The 14189-nt window shown below is 40.4% G+C and overlaps 1 protein-coding gene and 1 long non-coding RNA gene across 2 annotated transcripts in view; one reads left to right on the top strand and one right to left on the bottom strand.

Moving 5' to 3' along the window:
• The window catches only part of LOC140649508 (uncharacterized), a 23761-nt gene extending 16089 nt beyond the window's left edge, over positions 1-7672 (top strand). The window contains exons 2-3 of the long non-coding RNA XR_012041641.1: positions 3617-5721; positions 7405-7672. This is a non-coding gene — a long non-coding RNA (uncharacterized lncRNA). The remainder of the gene's footprint in view (positions 1-3616; positions 5722-7404) is intronic.
• KCNG3 (potassium voltage-gated channel modifier subfamily G member 3) lies at positions 3575-14189 on the bottom strand. Its single transcript, XM_072856809.1, has 2 exons — positions 13561-14189; positions 3575-4434 (listed from the first exon to the last, which is right to left on the bottom strand). Exons 1-2 carry the CDS (start codon positions 14187-14189, stop codon positions 3789-3791), a joined length of 1275 nt encoding a protein of 424 aa, XP_072712910.1. The 3' UTR covers positions 3575-3788.

Genomic DNA, 14189 nt, shown 5'->3' with positions numbered 1-14189 from the left:
TCGTTTCCAAGTCTTACATCAAGAGAAATTATAATCCTCCATTCTTTGTGATTTTTGTGATGGTGCTTCATGTAGAACTGTGGAAGGAAAATGTACCCTAGACAGCTTTCCATTCCAATGATTTAGTTAATGATCAAATGCTTTTAAGTGGCACACAGTACCTTGAAGGATTGCAGCCAATATATAGTTCCCAATAGCTCAGTCCTAAGGATTGAACCTAGTATATAATGTATGATTAACCTTTATTGTCATCAAAACATACAATGGCAGTTCAAAACTCATTGGCATTGGTTTTAGTTTTAGATGAACAGAAAGGCTGGATCACAATTATATAAGCTGTCTTCATTTATCCCCAGTTTTATTATATTTGTATTTCATCTAATTTGTTCCAACTGTGAATGTTTCAGGTATTGAAAGAGGTACTACCCATGAAGTATTTTATTGTATAGCGTTCAAACTGGCAATGATTAGAAATGAGCTTGTCTTCACTTGGCTTTGAAATGCTTCATTTCAAAATAGAGCACTGCACCCCATGTCTGCATAACACATGGTCTCAAGCAAACTTCTGGTAGAACAATTTAATCTGTTTAAAAGTATGCTCATTTTTGACTACACATGTAATTCAGGTTTTTTAAAGTTTCACTACAAAAACACTGGTCCATTGAAAAGAAGATGACATATATTACTAGAAGTCAGGAACCCTATTTACTTACTATAAAATTCTGTTTTAAGGCTACTGTTGAGATCACATTACTTCAACTTGGTTTCTAAGGAAACTAGTCTACACACTGATAACCATATAACAATAAAAAGGAAAAAAAAAAACCAACCCACCCCAGTATCTCTCCTTAGTGGGCTTATGTAGAGAGCCATTTCAAAATAATATTTTATTGTAACTCAAATTAAAAAATACATTAGGTCATTTTGTTCACATTTTGCCATATAAAAAGTGAACATAAGCTGTTAAAAAAAAAAGTACGACTTAAGATAATCTCCATAGACTTATTCCTTTACACGATTATTTTCATTAGAGAATCTTTTTACACTGGGAAAGGATTCTTTAGCTGTAAAACACTTTATAAAGGATCAAACATTTTGTTTGTATACCACATATAGCCTGGATCTTTGAAAACTTCCTGTTCTTAATTGCTTATACAAAATGAGTCACGGTGCAAATTGGTATTCACTAGTTATTATGTGCATTAATTTATATTTTTTCCTTTGTATGGACATGTAAAGATTAGATTTATAGGTAGTGCTGAAATGCATTTTACTTTGTCTTGAAATCAAGATTGCAACATACTTTAAAGTATATTCACATTCTGTATGGATTTCTAACTATTGTCATTGTGATGATGGTTTGGGCGTTTTGTGGGAGGAGGGTTGTATCTCAGAGTATTGGTTTGGTTAAATACAATACACGGACAAAAGACAAAGTGAGTTTTATGAAAAACACTATTTTTCCCAAGCATTAAAAACAGCATATAAAAATCTATAGGGCTAAGTTCTTATGTGGGGATTTTTAACTATTTTAAATGGAAAAAAAAATTGGAGCAGAATCAAAAAAAAAAAGCTATTTTTCTCCTTGAAAATGGTTTTGATACTGTCAAAATAAACTTTTCATTAGAAGATGAAAATGTCATTTTCTTCAACAGCTGTGTTTGGATTAAAGTCTGAAATTTCAATTTTGTCAAGGAGGAATTTTTTTGTGAGGAGAAAAAAATTTCGACTGACTATAATATATAATATATGCAGGATATATATAGGTACACATGCAGGAATACAGAGCCAGCATCTCCACTGGTGTAAAACATCTAAGTGTCTCTGAAGTCACAACTTGCCTAACTAACGTCAGCTGTGAATCTCACCTAAGAAAGAAATTTTTGCTTATCTCATATTCACCTCTCTGTGGAATGCTGGAGCCGGTTTCTGAATGACATGATTCTGATATAAAAGGCATAAATATAGTAGTACAGGGAACTACAGAGCTAACCTTCTGAACACCAAAAAGCATCAGTGGGAAGGAACAGAGGTATGGCTGTAACGTTACTTAATAATGTTGTCTTGAAAAACTATTGAAGGAAAAGTCAAGCTTGTCAGTAAGAAGGCTGCTAAAATTCTTTTCAGGTCTTAAGAAAAATTGTATTTGCAATGTAATTCTTTAAGACTACTTGAGACTAAGACCACTTAAAATGATAATGAATTTTTCCGGTCTCAGGGTAAAGCCTTCAATGTACTGGTTACTGATCCATGTGGTACTTTCATTTGAGTGAGCAATTCCAGAGATGGGTTTTCTAGGTGGTACTCATTTTACTTCTAAAGCTTTTAACAAATATGTATATAAAAGATGCTTCTACAGCACAGTAATAGTAAATGCGGTATTTTCAGGCAAGCACACCAAATTCAACTATGCTGATGACTCTGAACTTCCATGTTAATAAGAAAGCTTCCTGTTGATGTTTATTGGTACCCAAATTTGTAAAGCTGTACCTTAATGTGTTTTAGTATCTAACTGCACATTTCTACGTAGCAGCCTTTCAGAATTATACTGAACGATGCTATTAAGCAGTACTACACAAGAAATGTAGTGAACAATATTTCAGAACCTAACTTGATTCATTTTAATTTTCTAGTTACATTGGAGAATATACCGTTTTGCCAAGTGCAACTCACACTTCTGTATTTTACTTTCTTTGATATGCTCTGGGCTTTTTACAGTTGTCTTTAAAACTTCTATTAAAGTAAACTGTATCCTTTAGTAACGATTGCAGAATTTAAAGATGATGAAGAGTCTCATCTGACAGGGAGCAGCTACTGTTGTTTTCCAGTGCTTTCTCCAGACTGTTTCAAGTGATGGAATCTCGTAATTTGTCTTAGAGAACATATGTTTAATTAAATGGGGGGTGGGGGGAATCTATGCTTACGAGTATGTAACTTCAGGTGGATGGGGTTGAACTGAATGTACATAAAATCTGGATAGCTCCCCCACTAAGCTACCAGAAAATATATTTTTCAATGCCTGACTTTTTATGCTGATCTTTATAAAGTACAACACTTGCTTCTACTAACGATTTGGTTCCGAAGAAATTAATTGTGGCTAAGGAAGTCCTTGCTACAACATTCAGAGGTGCATTTGAATTATCAAATTCAGAGCAATGTCACTGACTTCTCTGGTTTTACAGAAGATTTGTGTCCTTTATCAAAGATCAGAATCAGGCCTCAAGATTTTTTGCCCTACAGACCTATATTCTTCATCTTTCCTGACTTACAGAACCAGCTCTACTCTGTTGTGAAGCTCAAAAGTAGCAGTGATTCTCCTTCAGGATCTAATTTGGTTATCTGAATTAAAAGTGGAGATAGTTCAGGCAAGAAATTATCAATGCCTCTATGGAGCATTTAGATATTGAAATATTTGAAAAACTTCTGCTACACGTTGCTTAGAATGGTATAGGATGTAATTATGGGAATGATAGATCTCAGTGTTAAGCCCATTTTTTGTTCTGCTTTTGTGTGGAAAGGCAAACTGAAGACCAAACTGGTCTTGTTAAGGACTTCTGAATCCTCTTTTGTTATTTTGTTCTCTCAAATTTGAAACATCACTCCCTCTCCCTGCAAGGTGCCCAAGGCAGATGGCTATCCTTCCTGTCTGAATGGTGACGGGCTTTCTCCAGGCTGGCGAGAATGTTGTTCCATAGGACCATCCAGTCAAGGAGGACACGTGAAGGGACCTTCCACCATTCTCTTCTAAGACAAAGCTTAGCAAGGAACTACAACAGAATGCAAATTGGTCAATTTAAGAATTCAGCAGAGAGGCTTCTACTGTACCTAGCGGATCGGAACTTGAGCTCATGGTAACATTGCACAAAGCTGTGATAAATGAAAGTGATCGGCAAGGCTAATAAGACAATGCCACTAACCACACAAATTCCTCCAAGAATCCTTCCTGGTACAGTGATGGGACACATGTCACCATAACCAACCGTGGTCATCGAGATGATCACCCACCAACAAGCAGCAGGAATGCTGGCATAATCCTTATTCTTTGTTCCCAAGTCCAGCCCATTTTCAAGAAGCTGGGAAAGTGCACTGAAAATTGCCATAGCAACACAGATAAAGACAAGTAGCATCACCATCTCTCTGTAACAACGCTTCAGAGTCAGACCAAGTGTTTGAAGGCCTATGAAATGACGAGCCAGTTTAATCACCCAAAAAATCCTCATCATTCTTAAGACCCTCAAGGTGACTCCAGCCCTCTGAAGCTGCGAATTTTCCCCTGTGAAAACTGTCATTAGAACAGAGATGTAGTAAGGAGTAATTGCCAGTAAATCAATGATGTTGAGAGGTCTTCTGACAAACTCACACTTGTTTTTGGAGACGATGAACCTCACAATGCACTCTGCAGTGAACCAGCCTATGCAGATGGCTTCAATTATCCTGTCAAAAGAAACAAAGTACAGTATTTATGTTATGTGCAAAAGCTTTAGTGGATGTTTGGTTTGTTCACAGATATTACCAAACTGACACTCAGACCTTCACAAACGACAAACAGAAAGCCACGCTATTCTTATCCTATGCATGTAGCACCAGATTTCAGCAATTAACCTGAGGATCTAGTGAGGACTTTAAAGTGATCATTGCCAAGAACTCACTCACTGATCATTTTTCTTTGAATTATAGATTGCTACTGGTCCTAATACTGGGCAAATATGCCTACAAAAACTGGAGCCCTACAGGAAATGGTATGCCACCGATGCCGATGTGTAACATTCTCTAGAACACCTTTTTTTTTTTTTTTTGGTTGGGTTTTGGGGGATTTTGTTCATTTTTTGTTTGTTTTAACTCTGTGAGGCCTGATCCACTTGGGAATGCCAGGGACTGTGGATCAGTGAACTGGCTGGTTATGAACAGCAACGTATAGAACCAGACTGCTAAACTAAAATGGAAGTGAAGATGGAGTTGGCAGAAATTAGCTTTTGCATTGGATAATTCATGCAAATTGGCTCTTCAGGAACCAACCTAAACCAGTCTGTCTGATTTGCCTCCCAAACAGGGGCTTACCTAGAACTATATTCAGAACTTTATAGGCATTGCCACTAAATACAGATGATATTTTCTTTTTCATCATTGGGTACACGAAGTAATAAGCTTGTGTCCTCCCATTTACCACTATGCTCTGCATTACTGAATTTTTTCTTTTGTTTTAAATGTAACTCCGCCTAAACTGTGTTGCAGCAAAAATGTCAAGGTAACCAAAGCAATAGCCAAGATCATCTTCTTGCCAAATACAAATAATGGCCTTAAGAAAAGAAATCCTGGAAGGTGATTTCAGTATGTTCTTAAATTTTCAAGTCCCAGTGCAGTGAATGAGACTTGAGAATATCTCAGCTTGAAACCAGTAGAAGGTTGAAACAGAAGATGAAAATGTTGCTCTAAGATTATTAAATAACTGTTGTGCATGTAGTCTCAAATCTCCCATCTGAAAATAACCCTTTTCTTAAGAATTCAGACTGTGCTCACTCGTTTAATACAGGAAGGAATGGGAGCTAATCTTTCCCTCTTTCCTTTGTGTATCTTTTTTCACCAACAGTTTGAGCAAAGAAAAAGCCAATGACCAATGCCTTCTCATGCCAACAGGTCTGAAACCAAACTGACGTGAGATTGGGGATTTGAGAATACTACATACAACCAGAGCTTTTTTGCTACTGCAGGGATCTTAACAAGGTAGTGTCTATAGAAACGTAATGATTTGCAAGTAATAATCTGACTGTCATTTCGAACCTAAAATTTTGCTTCCCTAACATACCTGTATAATTTTTTACCAGTTCTGAAATCTATTGTTATTATTAAGACAATGGCCTGTTAGAAAGACAATATTCTTCTGTAACTGCTGTAATTATACTAATAGACTCTATAAACTAACCTTCATAAAAGTTTCATACACTAAAGTTTTATTTATTTTGTATTAATTTCATTTTATTCATTCATTCACTTTACGCTAAAAAATGCAGGAAACAGCAATGGTCAGTTGATGCAAAGTCATAAGGTACACTGTAATTCCAGCCACAGCAAATTTAAATAAACATAAATTAATTACTTAAAGAAACAGTTATTCATATAAACTCAGACCTTGTTTTTCTTGTGTCATGAATAACAATGAGAGTTCTGTAAGCAAGTGGCCTTTCTTCATAAAGGGCTTATGAAACACTTGTTCATGTTAGCACCTTTTGATGGAAAGACCTGTGAATTTCAAAAATAGCTTGCTTTTAAGAATAATGTGTTCTCTTAAAAAATTAAGCTTTTGAAAATACTAGTGCTTCTTTTAATAATGACGGTGAGTGATAACTACCTCAGATGCAGATTTAATTTCTTTTTAAAAATGGTCAGATTATAATGTCTTCTAAACAAAAGTAATGTACAGAATATATGAAAGTTATCATATGAATGTGGATTATCATTCCTTTATGTTGAAAAAAAACAAGAAAAAAATGTTAATGGGTAAGTTCTCTTAAATCCTTTTTACACATGATGAGGAAATACCTAAGACTTTCCCTAGTAAAATCAGTCAAACAGCAAGATCATGGTAATGGACACACTGATAAAGTCTGAATGTACTTATACATTGGCTAATTGAGATCTCATGTAATGATTAAAAGAAAAATTGTATCTGGATAGAAAGTTGCAGCCAGGAATATTCAGCAATTCCAACAGACTCTATTTCATTATATTTTATGAGATTTCTCTGGTAGTGCTGCCTGTATTCTATGGCATGGAGCATTTAAATGAAAAAGCAATTAGTAATTCTACAATGTAAAGCTTTTTCACTCAGTATTTCCTCCTGATGCCCTGATAATGTTGGAAATGTGATTCCTCCATTTTGTCACAAATTAGGCAGGTTACCTGTCAGTTGAGCTTTAAGGAAGTTAGGTCCTGATCGTTGTGATTCAGTAGAAGTCTTATTTATGAATCAACATTGATTCAGTAGTCTGGTATAACTTCGGGGAATAGTTGTGCAAGTGAAAATTCATGAAATGTGATCAACCCATTGTTTTACTCTGGCAGTTCCTAGCGCGAGAGATACTGCAAATCAGTTGTACTTCAGTAGGAAGGGCTAAAGAAGCCTTTGATTGTAGAACGGACTTGAAGAGAACTAAGGAACATCACTGATGCAAAAATGACAAAGCAAGAGCAAGACAGTGGGAGATTCATTACTGCCACCCCGCTATATATCGCACTTCCATTTCTCCATTCTACATCTATCCTTCTTTCTCATCAATTATACGCATCCTGGCTAGGGAGAAGATAATGAAGAAGGGTGTCCCTTATTTTTTTCTTTCCTCTCCTTCTTAGCCACCAGTGAAACATTTTTCATTTTTCCTCTCTTGTCACTCCTTTTTGCCTGTTTAGATGGATTTCGGCACTCCTGGTGAATCACGTAGAAGTGCTTTGGTGAGAAGAACTAGAAGCCTCTGGCCTGTTGGGAAATCTGGAGTGCTACATACTATGTTTCCACTTTCAGATCAAGTCTCCCTCTCCCTCTCCTTGCAGTGACTTATCTTTATAGCTAACCTTGTTAATGGATAAATAACATCTAATAAGGAAAGCAAATTTAACAGTTAGTCCTCAAGAGAACTTAACTGAGTATGAAGTTAAAGCCAAATAAAATGCATGCACTTGGAAGACTAAAGTTACTGTACCTTCTGTAATCATTTCTTAAAATATTTGCTGCATATTCACAGGACAGACTGCCTTTCATTGCCTATTCCTGGAATAATGCTGTATTAAAATTTATTACTATATAATTAAATGATGAGCTTTATTTGGTAAAATGTAGTACCTATTTTATAAACTTCCATCACAGTTTTTGGTTGGTTTTTTTCCCCCCATCAGTTCAGTTTCAAAAATAGCTGGTATTCAAAAAGGAGAGGGGAAATTAAAAACAAACTCATGAAGTGTTTCCTTGAAGACTTCCCACAAAATTTATAAACAATCAGAGAAAGTACTAAGTCCTAATTTTTATTCAGTTACAGGTTATTTCTGCTCAAACTCACTGTTCATTGTCCCAGACCTAAGCACATATGAAAGAGGGTTTTTCTCCTAAAATTTTAAGCCTCTTGGTACTTAACAGTCTTTCAAGATTGCTCTAATGAGTCTTTTGTCCATAAACGGAAAATCAAGCCTTTGTGAGCCTTGTTTCTACTGTAATCCCATCACTGTTCAATTTTCTGTTCCATCTGATAACTTCCTTTCAGAATAAGCTATTTTAGGTACAATGAGTTAAACCACTCCAGAAATTATTTTTCCAATCACTAACAAGACTAGTTTGTTACTACTGAAAAAATCATACTGTGAATGTCTTAGAATATTTCAATTTAGCATTATTCTTTGTCCCAGTGTGCCAGTTTGTATACTTTCAATATCCCTTGGTGTGTTGGTTGAAATCTAGTCAAAATATTCGTCAGTGGCACTATTATCTATTAATAAAAATACAAATAAAAATAAAACATACACATCAACAGGACACATGAGGAAAACAGATGATATGATTAAAGACAGTATATGACAGGATTAAAGATTAAAGTCCGTCAGCACTGATTTGTTAAACTGTTGCTAAAGCCTGTTTCCACGTAAAGCACATTAAACTTGAAAAACGTCCAAGCAGTAGCCAGAATGATCAAATTCCTGCTCAGGAAGACTCCTAGTCATTTCGGCAAATGTCTTTTTTTGAATCCTTTTGAAATCAACAGGGTTTCTGTCTCACTACAAACTGTAGAGTAAGGGCCACAGAACAGCTAGTTTCCCTGCATTAAAAACCTTGCTGGCTTTTTTCCATTCTGTCCCTGCTTAGGTAGCAATCATATGTCTTGATGCATTAGACTCCGGTGCCTTATGCAGGAGGCTGTAATGACCCAGCACTCCCCAGGGAAGGGGCAAATGCCTTTCACAGCTCTCAGGGGATACCTGGACATGAACATCTCGAGTCCTGGGGTCCTCAGCATCTTCTCCATATACTTGGAACATGAGTGGCACCTAGCCCTGGTGAGTTCATTAAGATTCTCCTGTGGCCAGGCAGTGATACACGTCTGTTCTTTCTGTTACCTCTATTTTTCAAAAAGCTCATAAATTCATTAGAAGAATCCACGTCCGTGTTTTTAACTTAGGTCTGTAGTTCCATTCTTTACCTTCAGCCTACTGTTTTAACTTAGCAAAAATGTGGTGTTCAGGTCAGATCTTACCCAGGAAATAAGTTCTTTTTTTTTTTTTTTTTGAACAGATGTTGGACGTGAGCATTCGGGTGTTCTGAAATTCCAGCACCATAAAGGAATAATGATTTTTGTGTGTCTAAAATTCAAATGCAACTTTTTAAGCTGATGTTTTTCAGAGATGAAAAAAAGCCCACTGGCATCTGTTGAGAGATGCTGTTTGGAGAAGTTACTGTGTTTATTTGCTTTTGCTTAAGAATACAGCAATCATATAGGCTTGATAACCGAGTGATTCTTTCCATACAAATTTAATCATGATTAGTAAGTGGGAAAGGGGCAAGAGTCTCTCCCTTGTGCTAACAAGCTACTTGTATTTAGCATTAGAAAAATAGTTTAAAGGCAGGTTGATAGAACCGGGCTGGCAGTAAGTCAAGCAGCTTCAAATGACTTCCTATTACAAGCTTGAGAAGCTCTCCCCAAAAGATTATGCTTACGATCAGTTTATGGACGAGTCCCTAATCAGAGACTCGCAGTATGCATCTGTTGGCACAGTTCAGAGGAGAGCAAAGATGACTTGAAATTGCCAGAAGCAACAGAAGGGGAGACAGGTGTCCCTGCTGTCTGCTCCTAAACTGTGCAAATCTGATGCAAATCTTTAGCTCTAAGTGAAGCCTGCCAAGGCAGGGAAGAGAGCAAAAACCTTAAAATGCAAGAAATTTAATAACTCATCCCTCACCCTGAGAACGGACCTGGGGAAGGCAATCCCTCTGCAAATCAGGGAATTATCGTGTCAGCGTCTGTAAGATCTGTGAAATTCAGAGGTCAGGTTCCCCATCCCTCTTTCCTTAAAAAGGCTTACTTGTGGAGTTCTCTGTTGCCCTCTAAAGGGTGTTACTCCAAAGGATCAGAAATAGGCGTAGGCTGTTCACGCTTTGAGAGTGTGGTCACCATGAAAAGTCATAACAACGTAATGGTTTCTGAGAAAAGTTTGGTGGACTCAATTCCTCTTCTGGTGAAAAGGGGTTCATACAAGAAAAATAAACACAGCTGGTGTTAGCTGGCAGCTGCAGTAATCCTCACTGCAAACCTCATTGAAGAGGCTGATTTTGTAAATTACAGAGTTAGTGACCCCCTCACTTCTAGACATGATGTCCAGGTAAGCTGGAGACACGCTGCTAGAGCTGTTCTCACTACAACTGCCCAAAGCGGTTCTGGGGACGGTTACCACAGTTCAGTCACAGAAATGATCCATGTGGCACCTTTCTGAACTGTAACATAACATCGAGGGAAGGACTATAATGTAACATCGAGGGAGGGTTTTATTAGTAAGCATGTGAGAGAATAAAAATATCCAAGTTGCTGAATTTCATGAGGTGGTTCTCACCTCTTCTAAGCAGTGGCTTATGCTGATCTGAATAGTCGGTTACATCCAAAAGCTACAGCCTAAGGACTTCTAGAGAAGCCCATTCAATTTTCATTTCTAAAACTTTTCAAAATCTGTTTTTAGGATAATGTAAAGCCTTCATGCTAGTAATTACAGTGCCATGTGAGTCAAAACTCACTTGCATACAGCATTGATGTCACAATTTCTCTTGAGAAAAAAAATACATTATTGTATCCTCATGTTAGAATTTCTTTATTTCGATGAGGAACTTTGGTTAATAAACAAAAGACAGAATTTGGCTTCAAACTTTTAAATGTATCAGAAACTAGTGGGCAGATTTTTAAAAGCCTTCTCACCTAAAATGGACAGTATTGCCAGAGTACACAATCCCAGACACTCCTGTGTGATTTCTGTGGTCAGACTTTCAAGTAAGCCACTTAGCTAATTAGGTTTTGAAAACCTAACTCATTTTGAATTAAATAACTACAAACAAAAGAAAAGAAAATATAAACAAATAAAGGGAAATAAAGTCAGACGACAACTGGGCATGTTAGGTCAAATCCTGTGGCATGTGTAAGTAGTTGTACCTAAACTGGATCACTCACTCACAGGCACCTGTAGCTCACACCTTTTTTCCCAGATATAACAGGCTTTTTAGTCATGATGCAGCATATGCAATAAAGAAAGGAGTGGCGCCCGTAAGAGAACAAGGCCACCTCGGCAGGTGACCAGCTGTGGACAGAAAGGAGCACACGGGTATCTGTTTTCCATGTGTTCGCCATTAAATTGCTATCAGTTCCTGCACAGTGAGAGACATTGGTTAAGTAACACGTGAAATGAACCAGCCTGTATCGGTGTTCATACGCAACAGACTTTTGCAAGAAGACAGTTAGAAACTGTTCAGCCGCAACTTTTACAGTTATCTCTCTTTTCTTATTGCAATTCCACAAAGTACTACAACCAGTACTGAAGAAACACGCCCTACCATTGATATTGGTTCCTCTGGTTTTAAAAGCAGCCTTCGCTGCCCTGTGAAGTGCTTGGCTACACTGTACCTTACAAGGACCTTATCCTTCAAACACTTGGTATACAATATGCAATCATTCAGAAGAGTAAAATTATGTGTGTATATAATACACACATGTTCTTGAAGACAAAGGCACTATGAAAGAAAGATTACATGTCATATGCCTTGTTCCTCTGCAAGTTGAACTCTTTCAGTAAGAGAAAAATTGCTGTGGACTCCCACACCATGCAGATGTGAACAAAGAGATGACCGATGTCGCTAATGCTATGGTAGCGTTGCATCTATTTTCCCCTGTCTATTAGGGGTATCTAAGCAATTTGCTGCCTTACAAAAGATCACCCAGAGCATCCACCCTTTGAAATAACCTTGCAAAGCTTAAGTAAGGCTTTTTAACTGGAAGCACCTATAAGAGCAACTTTTGACATATCTGAATCAACAGTTTCTCAATCTGTATCTGCTTTCTTTTTGTTCATACAATTAATTCTTCGGCTCGGCTACAATGAGAAATAGAGGTGCATTTTTCCATTAAGCTAATGGAAACTATGAAAATACCTTCCAAGGAATTAATTTGGCTACTAAGATATAATATATCACATTCCAATTAACTCCATGGTAAAAGATGATGATTTCATAATGAGAAGGTTGTGATTTCACTGTAGTGCCCCTCTAGCAGAGCAGAAGCCGAAAACTTTTTGTTGAATATCCTGTCTGTTTTAAAAGAAGGGAGAAGCTAGCAAATACAAGAAACATTTACTTCTTTCTCTATATGTCAGTCTTATTTGTGGGAGAAATCCTACCAGAGTGGTCTTGATTCTGTTCTCTAGGGAACAGAAGAGAGCGCGCGAGCAACGATACCAAAGTCAGCAGAGTTGCTTCGATGTAACCCTAAGCTGAGGTCACAAAGATGAAAAAGGGTTTGTTCTTACTAGTAGGGCTCGGGATTGAGCCTTATACCCCACGCCCTGTTTTCTGCAACTGTTTGGCAACGTTTAGTGTGCTTACACACGTTTTATCTAAAGGAAATGTAAACATCTGTTACATTCACGCACTGGGGCGCTTATATGATGCATTTGCAAGAGCTTAATGCGCAGTCTATGTGTTCCCCACATAGAGAATCTGAGATGGAAAGAGGAACGGGGGAAAGGCTGTTCCCACATACAAGATTTCACCAGAGCAGAACGGTAGCAGGCACTGGGTCTGCTCCAGCAGAAGGACCTGTACGAATACACGCAGAGCACAGACAGGATTGCGCTCTTCCCAAAGGAAAAGAGAAGGGAATTGCATTCTTCTCTTTTAGGCTTTGATTTCCCTTTTTTTCCACAACCGTAAGGCTTAACACGATTTCCCGAGTGTTTGAACTTCTCTGTGTGGGTGAGGAGCCGCGTGGCTCCTAAAGGGGGGAAAGGCGAGCTCCAAGATCCTGCACAGACGGAGGCACCCTCACAGAGACGAGGAGCCGTTCTCCGATGGCACCTGCCCCGCTGTCGGCCTGCCCCAGACCGAGCCTGCCTGCCGGCCGCGGGCCGCCCGAGGCACGGCTGCTCCCGGGCCGCCCGGGGCACGGCTGCTCCCGGGCCGCCCGAGGCACGGCTGCTCCCGGGCCGCCCGGGGCACGGCTGCTCCCGGGCCGCCAGCCCCGCCCGCCGCAGGGCTCCGCTCCCACGCCCGGCCCCTGCTCGCCGAGCCACCGGGCGCCGGGCAGGGGCCGGTGGGAGCCGGGGCTGCAGAGCAGCGCCCGCTCCCCCGGGACACCCCCGCATCCCCCGCCGGCCCCCCAGTTCGGGGCCGGAGTTCCAAGGCGCGCAGGCGATCTCCGCCGGCGGCGGCTACAGCCACGGACCGTCAGGACGAGGGGCAGGACACACTGGACGGGACACACGGGGACCGGACAGCGGGAAAATAAAGGATCCTCCTACCCTGAGGGCTCCCTCACTGACTCTGCTGTGTACCTGCTCTGCTCCTCCACGCTGCGGTTCTCCGGCGCCCGCCACTCGGGCAGGGTGCTGGCGCACAGCACCACCATGGACACGATGACGAAGAGGATGGAGACGGTGGCCAGGACCTGGGCGGCCACGGAAGACGTGGGCTCCTCGAAAGTCCTCCTCATCCTCTCCAGCCACTTCCCGCCCTCGGCTCCCGCCGGCCGCCGGCCCTTGCCCTTGCCCTCGGGGCCGCCGGCCGCCTCCCCCGGCGGCTCCTCCGCCGCGTAGTAGGTGCACGTCTCGGACATGCGGTCGTCGAGGCGGCGCTGGCAGCAGTAGTCGAGGTGGGAGCCCTCCAGCCCCCAGTAGATCATCTCGTTGTAGAAGGAGAGCTCGCACATGTGCGGCACGAAGCGCAGGTGGCCGTGCCGCACGTACAGCATGATGAAGCCGAAGGCCTCCGAGTGCCGGTCGAAGAAGTACTCGTTCCGCTCCCGGTCGTAGTCGTCGCACACCTCCAGCACGTCCTGCTCCGAGAGGCAGCCGTGCAGGCGGCTCACCCGCCGCAGCGGGAAATCCTTCAGCACCTCCCGGGAGAAGGAGTACCGGGTGCCCCCGACGTTCAACACCACCGAGGGGCCGCGGCCAAAGTTCAT

Source organism: Ciconia boyciana, chromosome 3 (assembly GCF_034638445.1).
Source record: "Ciconia boyciana chromosome 3, ASM3463844v1, whole genome shotgun sequence".
NCBI classification, from domain to species: Eukaryota; Metazoa; Chordata; class Aves; order Ciconiiformes; family Ciconiidae; genus Ciconia; species Ciconia boyciana.
Note: the sequence above shows the minus strand (reverse complement) of the source record. Positions and strands in the feature narration are given on the sequence as shown.

Coding starts and splice junctions, on each gene's coding strand:
- KCNG3 (XM_072856809.1), bottom strand. CDS start 14,189: ATGAACTTTGGCCGCGGCCCCTCGGTGGTGTTGAACGTCGGGGGCACC. Junction 4,435..13,560: donor AGCGTGGAGGAGCAGAGCAG/GTACACAGCAGA, acceptor TTCTTTTGACAG/GATAATTGAAGCCATCTGCA.